General features: G+C 36.7%; 1 protein-coding gene across 2 annotated transcripts in view; it reads right to left on the reverse strand.

Moving 5' to 3' along the window:
• LOC145665994 (gamma-glutamylcyclotransferase-like) overlaps positions 1–20,195 on the reverse strand; it is a 33,237-nt gene that overhangs the window by 8,539 nt on the left and 4,503 nt on the right. Inside the window, exons 2-3 of one of the 2 annotated variants that reach the window (XM_081733100.1) lie at positions 14,332–14,430; positions 13,913–14,102 (exon numbers count right to left, since the gene is read on the reverse strand). In XM_081733100.1, coding sequence (XP_081589226.1) covers positions 13,913–14,098 — 186 coding nt within the window. In that variant the 5' untranslated portion in view covers positions 14,099–14,102; positions 14,332–14,430. The remainder of the gene's footprint in view (positions 1–13,912; positions 14,103–14,331; positions 14,431–20,195) is intronic. The other variant, XM_081733105.1, reaches the window with a different exon arrangement.

The following is a 20,195-nucleotide window of genomic DNA, read 5'->3' on the forward strand; positions in this document are numbered from 1 at the left end:
TATACATGGTCGTATCCAGAAGTAGTAGAACTGATTTTTTTTTTAATATTGAACATTTTGGTACATCGATATAGTACTCTTCAAAATAGGCCCCTTGGACATTCAAACACTTCTGGTAGCGAGCCTTCCAGATCGCGAAGGCCTTCTGAAAGTCGTCCTCCGGGATGCCGTTCAGCGCCCTCGTCGCCGCCGCTTGGACCGCTTCCACCGAGTCGATACGGGGGAACAGGAAGAATTGCGGCGGTGCCATATCAGGGCTGTAGGGGGATGAGGCAACGTAGATACGCCAAATTTGGTCAGGAGATCCCTCACAATTCACGCGCCGTGGTCATGGTGGAGCTTCCATTTCTCCACCAGGTCTGGTCGCACACGTGTGATCCGATTTCGCACCCGTGTGAGCACTTCTACGTAAAATCTTGCATTTACACTCTGTCCGGGAGGTACAAACTCCTTATGGACAATGCCACGATGGTCAAAAAATGCAATTAACATCGATTTCACTTTCGATTTCCACATTCTGGCCTTCTTTTTACGGGGTGATTGTGCGGCTCATGGTATCCTCCTTGTAGGGCTGCATAAGCATGTCCTTGGTTTCGGTCGCTGATTTTCCCAGTTTGACGCAAAACGTGATGGCGTACCGCTGCTCCAAATTTCGCTCCATCGCAACTGACGCCGAGGTGTCACAACATGAGGTCACTAACACAGTGGTCCACATTCAACTAACGCACGCAGGCGAATGCCGCTGGTCGACACCTGTTCCCAAAGCTCCCCTCCATAACATCCGGCCTTGCAGCCCCCTTACATTGCTCCGCACGCGCGGGAAAGAATCAGTCCTACTACTTCTGGATACGACCCTGTAGATATCTGTTGCAAGAGGACTCGGCTGAGATCTGCGCTTCCTTCGTAGCTCCGTCTACCGAAGTTCTCATCGAGTGAGTCCGGAGCAATCAGGTAATCTTATTATTTTTTTATTTTGTCAGATTGCTTTGGGTTTGTTTGCGGAGACAGGTGGATAGGGGCATTACAAGAAGCCATTTACTAAATGTTCAAAGTTCCAACGACGACGAGAACATTGTACTTATGTTTAACTTTTTGAATTATAAGAACATATGCCTTTGTTAGTACTTTGAACATTCAGAACAAAGTCAGCCTTTAAGTAAGGTAATTCTGTATCAGCCCATCTACTTAAGCATAACCTGACCTTGTTTGTTTCTAAGTTATTCCCTCACATACTCCGTGATGTTTCCAATAACCTTTCTCCCATAGTGTAAAATTCAGCCAACTGAATTTTATCAAAGTGTATTCAAGGCATGGAAAGAAGGTTGGACGGGAGGCGTGGATCACAGCATATTAGAATCTACATTTAGTGACATTGTCTTGTGTCCAAAGGATCAACGTATACTAACCTAAAATTTCATCATCGCATTGCAACTAACAATACTATAACCATCTGTGCAAAAGTTATTGAATGCTCCTTGTATTTTGAGGTGAGTTGATTTTGAGTTTAACGTCCCTTTCAAAAGTGAAGCTATATAAGACGGGACCTATTGATTATCCTGGAATCCGAACCACTTAAGCTCCCGCCGGGAATCGAACCCGGGTCTCCCACGCCAAAGGCGCATACGCTAACCACTTAGGCACGAAGCAGCTCACTCCTTGTATTTTGTAGTATGCCTATACTTTAAAGATAATGAGAGGTTCGGTTTTTCACTAATACATAGTAAATAAATTAAAATTTAGTGACTTTAGGTGTGTGCACTTCTCAGTCGTAACGTGTAAACGTATAGACTGTAAAGGAAATTCGTGAAGCAGAAACCTCTAATGAAATTCTGGCTACATGCTTCACTCGCAACATAGAACTTCTGCCATTGCCAACCTAAATTTGATATTTCATCGCTTGACCATGCCAAGCGATTGCTACAGTCTCATACACTGTTCGCTCAATAGAAATGATGATTTCAGGAAGTAGCTCACGTGGAATTTTTCCTTGGAATCATGAAATTTCTCTCCGGGATAAAAATATCCTATCGTGCTCATCAATGTAGCTTCCCATTTTCGTAAAATTAATTTTCACTTAGAGTGAATTTAAATTATCCTCTGGAATAAAGCCTTCTGAAATCAACACTGAGGTTGTGTTGTGAGGTTGTGTGAGGTTAATTTCACTGTCTGATTTATATGTAAACTCCCCTCTCATCACCAAATTAAAAAATGCATCGAGTTATGAGGGGATAACGAGATCCATCGAATCAGTACGAATATAGTACTTTTTGGTCTCAAAGAGTCAATATTAGTGCGATTCAGTGTTGCAACACATGGTACTATTGTACCAAATTCAGCCCTTTTTGTCAGTCATCGGCCCGATGGTACCAAGCTGATATTTTAGGCTTTTTTCTGAAAAAGTAGTACAATTCTACCCAATTGAGCACAATTTTACAAATACTTCTCACATTCTCAAAACTATCAGTAAGACTTTTCCGTCATCTCACGTTACTCATACTGTGAGTTGGACTCTTAAAAATGTTGTTGAAAATTCATTGTGTGAAGAGGGGCTGCGGTGGCTTAGTGGTAGAGCGTTCACCTCTGGTGCTTGGGGTCCCGGGTTCAATCCCAGCCCCCGCCAAGTGGACTTTGTGGTGGACAAACACCGTGTGCGTGGGTTTTCTCGAGGTTCTTCCGTTTCCTCCCACTTTCTTCATTCCACCATTTCATTCATTACTCATCATCACCGTCTCCTTTAGCCTAACCGGCATAATCGTGGGACGTAAAACTCAAAGATTTCATTTTTTCATTCTGTGAAGTGGCACAGCATGTTACGAACTTTGTATGCAAAATTCGCGATTCGAACTATACAAGGAAAGAAATGATGCTAGATGGGCGCATCCGCGCCGCGCATGTAGGATACGAGAAAGAAGCAGTGTGATGAAAATTGTAGCTTAAAATCTTAAAAATAGAAAGAAGCACATACCCGTTGAATCAAGTGTTGAATATTCTAAAGACCAGCGTGTGCTCAAGTAAGCATTGTTTCTTCCAGACATATTTCTGGGGTCACTGCCTTCCCGGAGCTCTGAGAGCAGGCCCGTATCCAGGGGGGTCTAGAGGGGCCGCATCCCCCTAAGTTTTGGCTGCCCTCTCCATAAATTTCACGGCAGATTGGCAAATGAACTATAATATGGTTGCATCGGCCCCCCTAACTTCAGCCGGGTCCCCCTACATTTTTGGGCTGGCTACAGGCCTGTCTGACAGTGCCCCCCAGAGGATAATACGTCTATATTTTGATAATAAATAGGATAGTACCGTATGAAAATACGTGCCTCTCCGAATACTAAGTATGGCCCTCTGGATCATTTTTTTCTGAAAGAAACTCTGCATGTAAATACTACTATCTGTCAGAAAAGTTTCATCTACTTCCGCGGTTGTTCAAGGTCCTCCTATTTGGATGTTTTTAAAAAAAGAACTTTCTTGATTTGGTCCCTTGGAAGAGGGGAGGGGTTCTAGAACTTCACCTCTTGTAGTTATGTTTTGTAGAGCCATGCATTACAGTGCTATGAAATAATGAATTCATTTGTTTTTTGTTTCAATTTGGTACTATGTTTTTGCCCACTCCAGAGCTAGGACTGTGGCAACACTGGTGCAATTTTAGATCATTGCTAACGGAATGAGTGAAACGTAGAAGACACCTGGAACAATTATAACAAATTTTCTCACACAAATGGTCCACAAATCTGAAAATTCTGCAATATCTTGAGTGTAGATTTGTTACTACATTCATTTGTTTCTTCGTGCATGACAACAATTTCTACAATGGAAAGTTACGAAGCATGTTACAACATCTGTCTTCTTACAAACGTACCCATGCGCGGGGTAGTTGTAACAGTGCTTCGAGGCAATTGAAATATGATGATTTTATAGGGAAAACACAATATTTATGACAGTGGCGGCGGTTGGACGTAAAAGTGTGTGTGTAGGGGGGAGGGGGACATGATCTCAATATTTGTATATGAGTTTTCCTGGTTGCTTCTAACAATTTGTTTGACGAAAGGTTATATAACTATTAGGATACTGTCTTTTCCAGTTAAACTACCGCATATCGTGTTTCATATTTTATTAAGTAAATTGACAAGAACAACGCAAGTAGATACTAGCCCTTTGTACTCTTAAACAACGACGGTGTAAGAAGAGATTTGGTTCCTTGCTTATTGAACCTCTTAAAATTCTATCTGGAAAATTGTGTGATCAGATTAGGGGCCTATTTAATAAATTTGCAAGAGAAATAAACAGAAACTATAATATTAATCGAATAGTAATGGAAAAATGAGGCTTGTTTCGCAAAAGTTATGTTGGAACTGGGAATTAATGAACAGCTTATATTCTTAATTCCACGCATGCTATTAAATGTTATTACTCTTAGAAAGACAGTAAATACTACAAGTATATGCTGCGACATTTAAAGAAATACTTTTACAGCTTCCCGAAACATGTTCGTTGCCATTAGGTACATTTTTCACTTTCTTGGAATACATCAAACTCAACAATACTTAGAATCACTCCACACTCCGGTTATACAAAATAATCCTAAAACCTAGAATTGTCTTCAATTCACTAAATTTAATTGTATATACAAAATTGTATATATACACCCCTAAATTCGTATATTACACTGCAAAACAATGCCGCGCCTTTGACGTGGGAGACCCGGGTTCGATTCCTAGCGGGAACTCATGTGGTTCGTATTCCATGTTAATCAGTTGGTTTACGTTTTATATAGCCTCACTGCTGAACGGGATGTTAAACTTTAAAAAATCAAAATATTCCTTACTATTAGAAAGAAGAAAAAGACATTTTAGGAATTGCCGATTTTTGTTTAATTAAAGAATAACTTTTGAACAGTGTTTCTCCTACACATGTTTTACGGGGGCACTGCCCCCTGAAGCTCTGAGAGTGCCCCCGATGGAGAAAATAATACGTCTATAATCATAATTAGAATAGTCCCTGCAGTGGCCTCCTGCAATACTAAGTGTGATCCCCGGAACATTGTTTCTGAAACACTGCTTGTGAAGGACTTTTTTTTTTTTTGCGAAATGTTTTCTCAATTAGTTCCAAAGTGGCTGACTAACATGTCGAGCCCTTGTAAGGAGAAATGAAAGTACACTCGAATTGTGGCGCTTCAATAGGTTAATTTCTGGGCCATTTTTCGTGCCAATTAAAACGCAATTTCTGTAGCTTTCTTAACTTCGGAGGAAGACAACCAATACGTTCTCACGGAACGGCAAATATTTTATGGCACAATTTTTATTCTATGAACCATTAATGCATACAAAAACTTTATATTTCCAACTGTTCCCTTTGCCCCCCTATTCGCCACCCATGATTTATGACATGGCGAAACAATACATGGTTTAATAACAATTAAGGTATTATTATATACTGTATAGTATATAAATGAATAGTATTAGGCTACAATATACATATTCCAATTTAGATGTAAAGAGAGAGACATTTGAAAGTATAAGTATAAATGCAATAGGCCCTACTTATACTTTCAACACTTTCTAAGTGTCAGTATTGCTATATTTGTCTTCTCTTGAGCACTAAAAATACGCGTAGCTCCTACAGCTGAAAATGAAATATTGTTCAATTTTATACGTAAAAGGAAGAAAATTTGTGAACAGTTCATTCTGACAGGCAGTCATGGCATATGTAAAAGGAAGATTACTGAGTGCATTCTAAATGTATTTACACACGTATCGTTCAATATATTGGTTCCTATACTAATTGGGTAAACTGTTTTAGTAATAGTCCGAAAACACTAAACAAAGGGTGTCTCCTAATCTGTTAAACGTTTCCTGACATTCTACTTAGTTTTCTTTCTTGGCTCTACGTTCTTTTCCTTCTTAAAATACAAAATAAGAATGTCAGGAAACGTTTAACATTCTGTAGACTGAATTGTGAATTGGGGCGAACAGAATAGTTAATGCTTCTCCCCGTTTTTGTTCCTACTCCTTTCCTTGGGTTTCTGTGATATCTTTTTCCCTATCTCCTGGCTCTAATGCCTGCAGGATTTATTGTCTTGCTGAGGTGCTTACGGCCTCTTAGGTAGAGGACGGAAAGCAACTGATGAAAATTCCTTTTAAGTGCCAGGAGTATCTCATACACTGAGGACATAGAAGAATTATCACGTGGCAAGACGTCAGCAGTAAAGCTGCATAAGTGGGGTCAGCTTTACAACTCTTATCAGTAACTAATGGTAGAACAAGTTCAGTTTTATCGAACAAACTTCTGTTAAACGGCCAATTTCCATTCACAGGAAATCCTAACATTATGTTCTTAGGAGTGGCAGTAAGAGGTAATGCCACAGAAATATTTCGGAGATATCACACACTGATATTCGTTTATCTGGATTATTTTTCATCCACTGATCAATGGCAGAACCCACTTGTTCCTTGAATAGACGAAACTCCACGATCAAGCGGTTCTAGTTTATAAAAACAGTGAGTCAGAAATGATAGAAACACTATTCCGTTTTCCATTCAAAAGTCAATGACTGGAATTTATGTGTGGCTCAGGATTGTATAATAAAACTAGCACTTTTTTCTCCAAACTAGACCTGACATATTTTGCAAAATGCTTAATGGATGAAAGAAATTTTGCGGCTTACGTCCATCTGGATTTATATCTACTGCACCTATACAATCTGGAAGATCACCTCTAACGAAATAATCACGATAATATACCCTCGAAAACACGAACATTGGAAGGACACTGTTCAACGGGCATTCACTGCGAAACATATTGTAAGTAAGCTACTATTATCAACACTTACAATGACTTGTATTTGCTTTTTTTCCCTTTGTAACCGACAATTTTATTGGACGTTTGGAGGGTAGTAATATAGTTTAACCAATGTTTTGAGTGTTCTGAGGTTCAAACTTCTCGCTTCTAATACACGTATATATTTATTAAAGAATATATCGACATTTGGTTTGTTAAAATTCATGACCTTATTTACCCTACGTGCACCAAGAAGTTGCGCGTAACATCGTGCACCAAGGGAGGGTTATATAAAAGTCCACCACATAAATAGTTATTATCTGTTCGAAAATGTAATTTTCTAGCATATTTCCATAATTACAAGAATAAGGATATGGTACTGCAAATATAAATTATTTTCATTGTTGAAAGCTACAGAGCTACAATTTTAAAGATATTTTAGAATTTTCAAATGTGTGAAAACTAGAATAAGTTCCATTTTATTTACTTATATTCTATAGTGTATTATACTTAAGATGAAAATATTCGTTAATAGATTTAAACATTTTCCCGGAATTTTCACAATTCAAAGGAATGGCTGTACCAAAAAACTGGAGGTATCATTCTGATTTTTTTCTGTATTATATATGAACTATTTCAAGGCCAATCATAAATCAGGGTAATACCTTGTAATTTAATAACTACTATTTTAGGTAATTTATTTATCTACAATTTTATTTATCTATTGAATTTTAAATGAATAACGGCACCTCAAAAAATTTAGGTATACATCTGAAATTTCTCTGTTATATCAACACCATTTGGCCAAAAATGGTCGTTAAGTGTAACATTATTCTGAAAAGAGCGTTTTTTTTCGATACACTGTACTATACAATGGTCAAGGCGGACTCTTTAGTGGGTTCTAGTTAATGTAATGCGTGGGAGTTCCATGCAATAAGGGCGTCTGAAACATGCAGTTGGAAAAAAAAACGATGTTGAAAATTTAAGTAGTGTTTTTTCTTACATAAAACAATGTAATATACAGCATTTTATTCCGATATTAAATTGAAATGTTACCAGGAGGTTAAACAAGCATGGCAAAAGCCACAAATGCGTTTGATGCAAAGGGCGTAAACTTGCTTACGCTCTTATTACATTTAACTCCTCAATTGACATACACTCATCATCAGCAGCCTTGGTACTCAGTGTTTCTTACAGACGATGCAAGTCATTTCAACCACATGCGATAGGTACTACCATGAGCAAAATAAATGACGCGTCTCTTTATTTTGAAGTTTTTTGAAAATATCTCCGTTTTCTTTATATGTTCGAAATTTCGGAAGGTTTCCCCAGCAGGACAGGTTAATAACAAACCCGTTTTTAATATTTGTGTTAGATATTAGCTTAAAATAAAGAAATTAGAAGCAAAAAACATTAAATCGACAGAAATCTCGAGAATTACCAACTCTGCTAAAGTGGGAAATTTTCAAGAACACGAGGGAATTCTGCATTTCAACACGAAGCAGCGACATCTATGTCATTGAGAGAAATGTGGATTAAATCTACAAACTAAACTTTTAACGAATATTTCTAGTATGTCTTATTATATGCATTATCTGCAAACTCCAAATATATGAATATATGCTAAGTATTAACATAAAGATAGAGCAAATAGTGGAAATTATCTATGGAAAAGGACGAATTGGTAGGACGATCGTAATGAAATATCGTCTTTACCGGAACAGGCTCAGTTCACGTAAAAAGCAAATAGCTCAGTTAGTTAAAGCAACGAGTCTGTATGCTGAAGGTAGCGGGTTCGATCCCCTGGAAATGCCGTTGTCATTTTTATCACTACACTACGGTTATTTTATTTATTTTTTTATGTGGGAAAGAATCAAATTGTAACGTATGTGTAAAACTCATGACGATACCAAAAAAAGAAAAAATGCCGTTGTCGCACTTGCACTAGCGTCCCTAATTTTGTTTGCAAACAGTTTCGTAATTATTTCCCCTGTGCTCACTGCTCACCATATGCTCGCTGGCGCATAACGAATGTTTCCCAGTAAATGTTAATTCTAATTTGGAGAATTTTATAAAGTTTCACAATATTTCTCACTAGATAGTCTTCTATCTACGTGTTTGGATATTTTGATAACAGATGTCCCTATTAAATGTTTAATTTTCCCTAGATGTTTAATTACGGAAAAGTTTTACAATGTATTTGTATTGAATTGAAATTGTTTTGAATTTACTACATAAGGTAAGTAGACCCAAGGAGGAGAACTCAAGTAATTGATATTCTACGTAAAAGCAACCTATTGTAGAATGATGATGCTTCTTACCTTCAGCACATAATCTTTACGTTAGAGAGTCAGACAGAGAAAAATCCTGTTTTTCCTCCTCTATGACCACCCATCTTAAACCTCTACATATCGTTGTTTGTCTCACAAAATTTCGGTGCTCCAAAAACATTCAAATAATAATAATAATAATAATAATAATAATAATAATAATAATAATAATAATAATAATAATAATAATAATCCTGAATATGCCATCCTTACATAATGTAAGGATATCTTAGTTTCCTAGTTTAAATCTTAAATATCTTAGTTTAAAATGCTTTCTTTAGTACTTATTTGAGCAACCATGTAGGAGGGGGTACGACTTTTTATTTTGCCCCTCTCATTTCAGTACCCTTCCAACAGAAAGTAATTTTTGATAAGCAGGACAGACAAAATGAATAAGAAATATATTTACAGCATCCTCTCCCCTTTCATGATTGGAATATCACGTAATATTTTTTATTCTACGAAAGATGGCCCTGTGCGGTTAGGGGTATGTAACTAAAAGAATACCTAATATATAGCGCCCCTTGATTGTAATATTACCGCTTCTTTATTTGTACGAAGGAGCCCCTACACAATCAAGGGTGACAAAAAGAATAGGAAGAGTGTCTATTGATTCCAGTGGTGGATCCAGCACGAACTCCTGGGGGAGGGGAGGGGAAGTGAAACATTCTTTTGATGATGTGAAGCTGTCACAAATTACCACTTAACTAAACTAAACAATAGTGGGGGGAACCGGGACCCAGTCAGTTTAAATTGATGTAAAAGTTTAATTTTTGGCTTCATATTAAAGTTTTGGTTTCAAATGAGAGTTTCAGTCCAAGTGGTCAATGATCAAATCTCGTGGGACTCTTCAGTGTAGGCTAATACGGCCCCCTTATGAGAAAAGGCAAAATTGTTAACATGTTTATAACTTTCGAATTTTTCGTCTATTTTAAAGAAATATTTTGCTTCGTATTAAAGTGTTGGTTCCAAATAACAAATTCAGTCCGAGTGGACAATGATCAAATCTCCGGGGGGGGGGCTCTTCAGTATAGGGGGCTACGGCTCCCTTATGGGAAAAGGCAAAAATATGAAAATGCTTATAACTTCCGAATTTTCCGTCTATTTTAAAGAAATTATTGGCTTCATATTAAAGTCTTGGCTTCAAATGACAATTTCAGTCCGTGTGGACAATGATCAAATCTCGGAGGGCTCTTCGGTGTAGGGGTTTCGGCTTCTTTATGGGACAAGATTCACGTAGTTGATATTGCAAAATTGTTTTATATATATAAGTGGAAACTTGCACCATTTGGTTAATTTTACCTCTTATGTTTTGCAGATTCATATTCCAAGCAATAGTTACTCCGCAGAGCTAAAAGAAGGCACTTACTAGTTTCATTAAAATGAAATGTCTTTTATGAGAGGAGCAGACGAACGAACAGGCACCCAAACGTTGGTTGAGTCGTACGGTTGAAACTCGTTAAGCTCGCTTCAATTATTATTATTATTATTATTATTATTATTATTATTATTATTATTATTATTATTATTATTATTATTATTAAAGCTTTTTGCTCCTAATTTAGTTATTTTACTTTATTATTTAACGAATATATTGAAAATTGTCAGAGACACGTATGCAGTAATTTATTTCGGGAGGGGTCCGACTTCAATATTAGGATAAATTGTAATAAAATTTTAAAAGATAATCCCCAAAATTAGGCTAAATTTACAGAAAAGTTGGGGTTTCAGAGGGGGTCCGGACCCCCTGGACCCACCCCTGAATGCGTCCTTGTTTGTCAGTAAAATTTCCTCATTTTGAAACCCTCAAAAACTTCGGATAGACTATATAAAGGAAAACGAGTTATTTTCGATAAAATATCACTTCAAGGAGACGCGACAGTTTTATTGCACATGGTGGTATCCAACGTTCACAAGGGCAAGAATTCCTTCCCTTTTATTCTTTTGCTATTGTGCTGTATCGAAAGGTCAGGTTTGTAACATATTACTTCTACGAACAAGCATGACTGGCAGATAGGAATACTGAACACAACTCCAGAGAAATGCATGCTGAACTTACGTCTTTACGCTTTGGTGATTTGCCCTCAAGGTCAATCGAGTGGTAATTCAGTTCCGTCTCTGTTCTTAAGCCATGTTCGTATTACTTCGAACAGTTTTGATAATGAAAAGCATGCCTCTTAATATAACAGACTTCTTTCGCGTAAGAAATCGAAACTCAGTTGGTCAGAGCAACTAGTCTGTAAGAATTAGGTTGTTAGTTAGTTAGGAGCCCAGTACGAGTAAGGGTTTTTATTACTATTGTTTTTATCTCTTTTATGTGAGGAAAAATCAAATTGTGACATCCCGATATCAAATGTATTTGATTAGGTAGCTTTGTCTTAGCTAAACTTTAAACATCAGTAACTGTCGAAATTATTTCACTAACCGATCACTTACTGAACATTTCAAACACGTCAAACCAGTGGCATAACATGAAGGTTAACCTCTCCTCCGCAGTCCTTAGTTATGCGTCCGTACTTTCAAGGGCGGACTAAGGGCCGGGCGACTGCCCGGGGCGCCAGAGAAAGAGGGGCACCAAAACGAGCCTCAAAAAGTAAATTTTATAATGTGCTTTCTACTGACGTTTTTGGTTTATATTCTTGTAAAGTAGTGGCAATTATATGATCTTTTTCCATTTCACTATGGAAGAAGAGAGTTTCATAGTACTAAGGGGGCTGTATCGAAAAATTGAGAGATGGCATGTAGAATAAAGAGTGCCGGGAATTAAGTATTGTTTGTTTGTTTGCTTGAGTTTAGCGTTCCACGGTTATGCCTTAATGGGCAAGGGAGATGTGGATACTAATTATAGTGGAATCCGAACCACTTTTATCGTTCAACAGTAATTCACCGGGAATTGGACCCGGTACCACAGAAGGCAGGCGTGCTAGCCACTAGACCAGGGGGGGTGGAGTTGGTATTGTTTATAGCGGGCCATATTCTTTGTGAAGTTTTCCTAGGTAAGGATTTCTTTTTGAAAATGGGTTTAAAACAGGGGCGTCATTTAGGGAGGGCAGGGAGGGGCATTTGCCCCCCCCCTGAGTTTGAGATGTATATAGAGTTTATCATTAGAATAGTAGTAAATCAGTGAAAAACGCGAAATTTTACTTATATCAAGAGGTCTTGCCCCCCCCCAAAGCAAAATCTGAAATGACGCTCCTGGTTTAAACAATTAAAAACACTATGATAAAATGTAAAATATAGGCTACTACTAGGGGAAGGGCGCCAAAAAGTCACAGGAATAATAATAATAATAATAATAATAATAATAATAATAATAATAATAATAATAATAATAAATATGAATGTCTTTGGAGAGCCGAAAGTATGTGACACGAATCATTATAGGTAGAGCTTTAAGATGAGTGGTCATAGGGGAGGAAAAACAGGATTTTTCTCTCTCTGACACTCTAACGTTAAGATTATGTGCTGAAGGTAAGAAGCATCATCATTCTACAATAGGTTGCTTTCACGTAGAATATCTGTTACTTGAGCTCTCCTCCTTCGGGCAACTTTGCTTATGTAGTAAATTCAAAACAATTTCAATTTAAGACAAATATTTATAGAGAAAATTAAACATTTAATAGGGAAATCTGTTATCAAAATATCCAAACACGTAGATAGAAGACTATGTAGTGAGGAATTGTGAAACTATAAAATTCTCCAAATTAGAATTAACATTTACTGGAAAACATTCGTTATGCATCAGTGAGCACAGGGGAAATAATTACGAATCTGTTTGCAAACAAAAATTAGAGACACTAATGCAAATGCGACGATATTTTCTCTCTCTCTCTCTTTTTTTTTTTTTTTGTATCGTCCTGAGTTTTAACATATGTTACAATTTGATTCTTTCCCAAATAAAAAATAAATAAAATAACCTTAGTGATAAAAATGACAACAGTCCTTCACGGGATTCGAACCGTATGCCTTCGGTATACAAACTCGTTGCTTTATCTAACTGAGCTATTTGCTTTCTTACGGAAGCTGAATCTGTTCTACAGTAAAGACGATTTTTCATTACGATTGGGCTAACAATTCGTCTTTTCCCATAGGTAATTTCCACTATTTGCACTATCTATACGTTAATACTTAGCATAGATTCATATATTTGGAGTTCGCTGATTATGCATATAATAAGACATACTAGAAATATTTCGTTAAAATTTTCGTTTGTAGATCTAATCCACGCTTCTCTCACTGACATAGATGTCGCTGCTTCGTGTTGAACTGCAGAATTCCCTCGCGTTCTTGAAAATTTCCCACTTTAGCAGAGTTGGTAATTCTCGAGATTTCTGTCGATTTAATGTTTTTTGCTTCTAATTTCTTTATTTTAAGCTAATATCTAACACAAATATTAAAAACGGGTTTGTTATTAATCTGTCCTGCTGGGGAAACCTTCCGAGATTTCGAACATATAAAGAAAACGGAGATATTTTCAAAAAACTTCAAAATAAAGAGACGCGTCATTTATTTTGCTCATGGTAGTACATTGTTAGCATAAAATATGAGCTTGTCTGTCTGCAGCTCCATCATCATCACCAGTGAAGTCAACAGAAGCAATTAGAACCTTAGGCGCATATTGTTAGTGAAACGACGTAGTTGCTGATTTCTAAAAAACTTAATTTGATCATTAATTTATAGGCATATGAATATCGCTTTATAGCATGTAACAGGACTTACAAAATATTAAGTTTAAATTGAAAATAGATATACATTTTACATTCAAGATTGTAATCTAATCTAAAATACCGTAATATTATCAAAAAGGCACTCACTGGTAATTTTGCTGGTCCTCTTCTTACCGCCGAGGGATTATTAATATGCATTCTTTCGGCCAAGAGATTGCTGCCGTATGCAAAATATAAAAAAGTAGCACTGGATATCGTTGCTTTTCCTCCAATTGATTTAGTTGGTTTTCCCAAAAGACTTATTCCTTGTTGGAAACACGGAAGTAATAACATTTGACTATAATAAGAAAAGTACGATCACATTGAGATGGTTTGGCTGTTAACTCTTGAATTTATAACTTTCATAATTTTTATAAATAACTACTTTTTCCCACATCATACTAGAATATATAGTAGGTAGATGAGAATGAAATATCCAACCTGAATGCATCATTTTCAAAGATCAAACATATGAAAACTAGAATGCCCAATTAATGAAAATAGGCGTTATTTACAACAATACTTACATGTCGCTCAGCCAAAAATTGGATTCCGTAGCGAAAGAAGTCTGGAGTCGGAATTCCTTAACCCATGTTGTAACCTCACAATCTTCTCATAGCTCAGTTCTAATTTAGTTAAGAAAAACAAGAATTTTAGGACTTGTAAAAAAATTAAAAGATTCCTATCTTAGCCAGTAATAATTAGATTTTGGATCAGGGGGGACAGTTTTTGAACGACTCCTAAATCGAGTTTTCGTATTTTCTACGGAATAAGAACATCATACTGAGTTAAGTGATGGTTTTTGGTTTAGCTACACTAATATTAGTTCTCCAGATATAAGGCCTACAAGAAAATTTTTGATTGAAAGATATTGTTAGTTTCTTTAGCAGGGGCCACAAGATTTTTGATCGGCCCCTAAATTGAGTTTTCGTATTTTCTACGGAATAAGAACACCATACTGAGTTAAGTGATGGTTTTTGGTTTAGCTACACTAATATTAGTTCTCCAGATATAAGGCCTACAAGAAAATTTTTGATTAAAAGATATTGTTAGTTTCTTTAGCAGGGGCCACAAGATTTTTGATCGGCCCCTAAATTGAGTTTTCGTATTTTCTACGGAATAAGAACACCATACTGAGTTAAGTGATGGTGTTTGGTTTAGCTACACTAATATTAGTTCTCCAGATATAAGGCCTACAAGAAAATTTTTGATTGAAAGATATTGTTAGTTTCTTTAGCAGGGGCCACAAGATTTTTGATCGGCCCCTAAATTGAGTTTTTGTATTTTCTACGGAATAAGAACACCATACTGAGTTAAGTGATGGTTTTTGGTTTAGCTACACTAATATTAGTTCTCCAGATATAAGGCCTACAAGAAAATTTTTGATTGAAAGATATTGTTAGTTTCTTTAGCAGGGGCCACAAGATTTTTGATCGGCCCCTAAATTGAGTTTTCGTATTTTCTACGGAATAAGAACACCATACTGAGTTAAGTGATGGTTTTTGGTTTAGCTACACTAATATTAGTTCTCCAGATATAAGGCCTACAAGAAAATTTTTGATTGAAAGATATTGTTAGTTTCTTTAGCAGAGGCCACAAGATTTTTGATCGGCCCCTAAATTGAGTTTTCGTATTTTCTACGGAATAAGAACACCATACTGAGTTAAGTGATGGTTTTTGGTTTAGCTACACTAATATTAGTTCTCCAGATATAAGGCCTACAAGAAAATTTTTGATTGAAAGATATTGTTAGTTTCTTTAGCAGAGGCCACAAGATTTTTGATCGGCCCCTAAATTGAGTTTTCGTATTTTCTACGGAATAAGAACATCATATTGAGTTAAGTGATAGTTTAGGTTTGGATACACTATACTTAGTTCTCAAGATATAAGGCATACGAGAAAAGTTTGATTGGAATATATTGGATCTTTTGAACCTATAATAGGCAAATGAGCAGATAGGATGATACTTGTATGACAGACCGATTTTTCGATGTATTTACATATGTGACTCAGACTGAGTTCTAAAGTTTCATATTATGTAAATGCAACCTTTCATTCAAGTAAGTTAGATTCTTTCTTTTTATTGTTAAGTTTTTGTGACCGCAAATGCGTTGTGAATTTCCTAAAATTAAATGTACTTCTATTTTTTGTACTTTCAAGACTGATATTTATAATTTATATTTTACCATTTTAAAATATTTGTAACAAGAGGCCCTACAAAAACTTCTTCGTGCTATCCCATTTTATGGGAGCATACTTATATTCTTGAAATATGAACTTCTCTTAGCAGAAAATGCACTCTTTTCTAATAGGTGGCGACTAAAATGCACGAAACTAATCTAACCTTTGAAAGTAGATGCGCAGCAAAGGGACCCTAGCGACGGTTGAGTCTGTAGGGAGCAGGCGCATCACCGGTGGTGAATATGTGCGTACTGTATATGCAACAACAAAACTAGCTTGCATTTCACAGAAAGTTTTACCAATTCTTTATTCTTCCCTCTGCACCTTTTCATTACAAATTTCTTTCTTTTATTTCACGTCTAGCGTCAACGCAGTACCACGTTAAGCCATCAACGGATTCATTTCCCTTTGTTAATTTTGATATGCTCCTCGAATTGCTCAGGTATTACATCTCACTTGAGCAAAATTGAAAAAAAAAAACATTACATTCTTTTCGTACATCCTAGGAATATGAGGAATTGAACGTTAGGAATTCATTGAGATCCAAATGTTTTATCCTTTCCCATATCAGATAATTCAAGCTACTGTATTAATTTTCTTAGATATTTGACCACGACACCAGCCAGGTCCTTTATAACTTAACACTGTTCTAGGACACTATCATCACTGCCAATGCCATACTTCAGACAGCTCACTGGAATGAGTCGGACACTCTCTGGATATCTTTCAAATACTTTGACCTTTAAGGATTACGACTTAAAGGAGAGGGGGATAAGCGTATGTAGCGTCTAAGAGGGCGCGACTGTGTTTCTGGGCAATTGGTAACACTGATCGAGATATCAAATACATTATGTGTTTGAATGAGTCCCTCCAGTTGTATGGAAGTGTACTAAAACTGGTCTACAGAAGACAAAAAAAGGCAAAGAATTGTTTTGCATACATTTGATATAAGTTTATGATTTTGGAACTTACTCTAAACTTTCTGTGTAGAATAGTAATTACACCAGGGTTGTTATATCACAAATGACTGTAATGTTTCTGTCAGTGCCAACATTTTGTTATGTAGGACGATTTCAGGAAGCAAGTGGGGTGCAGGTAAGAATCCGCATGCACGAGACGGGTAAGAGTGCGCATGTGTACTCTTGGTCACCACTCAATATGTTTCAAGTAGATTGTTTCAATGTAAAAATTTGACTGTAATATTAAAAGTGACCAATTTCTGTTTTATTTTTCCAACTTACGTGGAGTGACCTAAATATTACCACTACTAAATTAGGGAGAAGTGGGTTATGGCATTTAAAAATCTGCAGCTAGTTTGTTGTTCGTTATCCTCTTTAAGCTTTAAGACTGTTAACAAGTTATGTAATGTTGTGACAGGTGTTAAAGGATGGGAAAGTATAAAAAACAAGTAGAACGGAAGCTTGTATTTACACAAGAACTATTGGAAGAGGCGTGTCAAAGAATAGAACTAGGAAAGTCGAAGAGAGATATCGGCACTAACGAAAGCACTTTAGGAAAGAGACTGAAAATGAAAATACTTGATAACGTCTTCTCTGAAAAGTAACTTACATACAAGGGTAAATCTAAAGTTATCCACACTCTCGTTTCTTTAACGTAGTACAAAATAGGACTCTCTTCATCGGTCCATAAATTTGCGTATCTCATTGGTCACACATCCGTGGATGCATCACTTCCTGCACCCCTGTAGCGTAATTACAAGGGTACTACATTGCAGCATGAGAGCGCAGAAGGCAGTGTGGCCAACACAAAGAAAATTATGGCGAAAGTGCGGACATTTTTAGTTTTACGCTTGTAAATGTCAATGTTCACATTCCTTATCTGCCCATTGTAAGTATCTTATGAAATACGAACTCGCGACCTTATTTTAAACATTCTATAATCAGTCAAACGTATTTCAACTAACCATTGATAAGACATACGGGATGTAAGAAACCTCGGTGAAAAACATTTGGGACGCCAGTTCTCACATGGAAACGGAAAGAAAGTTTCTCTGACATCTTTTTGAAATGTGCATAATCACATCCTAAAGGTACATTGAAACGTATTTTCTGACGTTCAAACCGTGCTGTGATGGATCAAGTACTTATGATGTTTTGAAGACTAGTTTGATTCTGTCTTAAGGTAAGTTGTTGTGATCCAAGCATTACAGCAAATTGTGACCAAATTGTTGGCTACAACGGTTTCGCTGGAGACGGAATTAAATGTCTCCGAAGCGCCATAATAATTCGTCCCTTGACAATAGTAGTTAAATGCGCACGAATGTATTTTAAGTTTACTAAACCAGTGATGTGTTGCAGAGAAGAATTGTAAGCATAAAGTATATTAGATGATACAGAATAATACTTTCAAAATTTGCGAGATTAATAATTTCAAATAGCACGCTCATAACGTCACGTGTCTATACGTCGTATAAAACTTGTAAACTGGCAGTTATAATTACTAAGGGTAATTTGAATTATAAACTTCGAATATCTATCATTATTCAACTGTTGCATTCATATTATTCAGAGACACTTGTAATTATGTTCAGTTTCTGCAATATTATTTCTACGGTTTTCATGAGATAAAAGTACAAGACAACTGAATTTCGATTAATTACTTATATTTTGTGTTTTCATCTTTAATCCTCCTCTGTATATGTTTAGAACTCATCCGTGGCTAAGCGGTTAGCATACGCGCCTTTGGCGTGCGAGACCCGGATTCGATTCTCGGCGGGAGCTCATGTGGTTCGGATTCCACGTTAATCAGTAAGTCCACGTCTCTTATAGCGTCGCTGCTGAAAGGGACGTTAAACTCAAATTCAATTCAACTCAACTCTGTTTAGGTTTACATTAAACGCAATGCACTTTCTTTTCTGTGTCGTTTCTGGGTACTATTCCGGATTTTTTGGGAAGACTCTGCAATGTGTTTGATTTGGAATTGGAGAAAGAATTAGCTACATATATTCGACAAATGGATGAAAGATTTCATGGGTTAACTCGCAGGCAACTCATGGATTTAGCTTATGAATTCGCGGAAAGAAATGGTATTCATTCCAGATTCAACGCAACTAAGAAGAGAGCAGGAAAAGACTGGCTGCTGAGTTTCTGTAAGAGGCAAAATCTATCCTTACGGACAACGGAGCAATGTGGTACTGTGAGAGCTGTTGGATTCAACGAAGTCCAATGCAAAAGGTTTTTAACGTGTCTGGAACATTTTGCTAACTACATCAAGCCATGACCAAACCTCATTTTAGATAATCATGTCTCTCATTGTTCTCTTGGTGCAGTACTGTTTTATCGAGCTTATTATATTACTCTTCTGTTGATTTCATCTCACGCGAGTCATAAAATGCAGACACAAGACAAAGGATTTTTCAGCTCGGCTCAATTAAAACACGTGTATGTTTTATCTATTGATCTAGAAAAGGCTTTTGACCGCGTGAATTGGGAATAGTTGTTGGGAGTTCTAAAGAAGATTGGATTGGAATGGAAAGATAAAAGACTAATAAGAAACTTATATATGAACCAACAAGTAAGTGTTAGGATAGGGGAGGAACTGACAGAGGGAAGTACACGGTGAAGATGGTATTTCGGTAGGAGGTAGAATGATTATATGTATAAGATTTGCAGATGATATGGCGCTTGTTGCAGAATCAGAAAAGAAAATCAATAGAATGTTAGAAAACTTGAGGAAGGACTTTGAAGAACATGGGATGAAAATAAATGTTAGAAAGACAAAAGACATGGTGATTGGAACGAAGAGCTCTGTGTCGAATATAAAAGTGGGAGGGGAGAAAATAGAACAAGTGAATAGTTTTCGATATCTGGATAGTATTCTTAGTAATGATATGAAATACGAACTTGAAATAAAAGCAAGAATAGGAATGGCGAAAGTAGCCTTTAGGAGGAAGAAAAGTTTGTTTTGTGGGACTTTGAATAAAGAGATGAGAAAAAGACATAAAATGCTTCATATGGAGTGTTATACTGTATGGAGCGGAAACATGGACATTACGTAAAAGTGATGAAAAACGACTGGAAGCCTTTGAAATGAGGGTGTGGAAAAGAATTGAAGGTCGAACGGAAGATGAATGGAAGGGTGTTAGAAATGATGGGGGATAAAAGAATACTTTTATGTATTATTGAGAAGAGGAAGAGAAACTGGTTGGGATATTGCCTGAGAAGAAACTGTATCATGAGGGACGTGCTAG

Source organism: Thermobia domestica, chromosome 1 (genome assembly GCF_964235325.1).
Source record: "Thermobia domestica chromosome 1, izTheDome1.hap1.1, whole genome shotgun sequence".
Taxonomy (NCBI): domain Eukaryota; kingdom Metazoa; phylum Arthropoda; class Insecta; order Zygentoma; family Lepismatidae; genus Thermobia; species Thermobia domestica.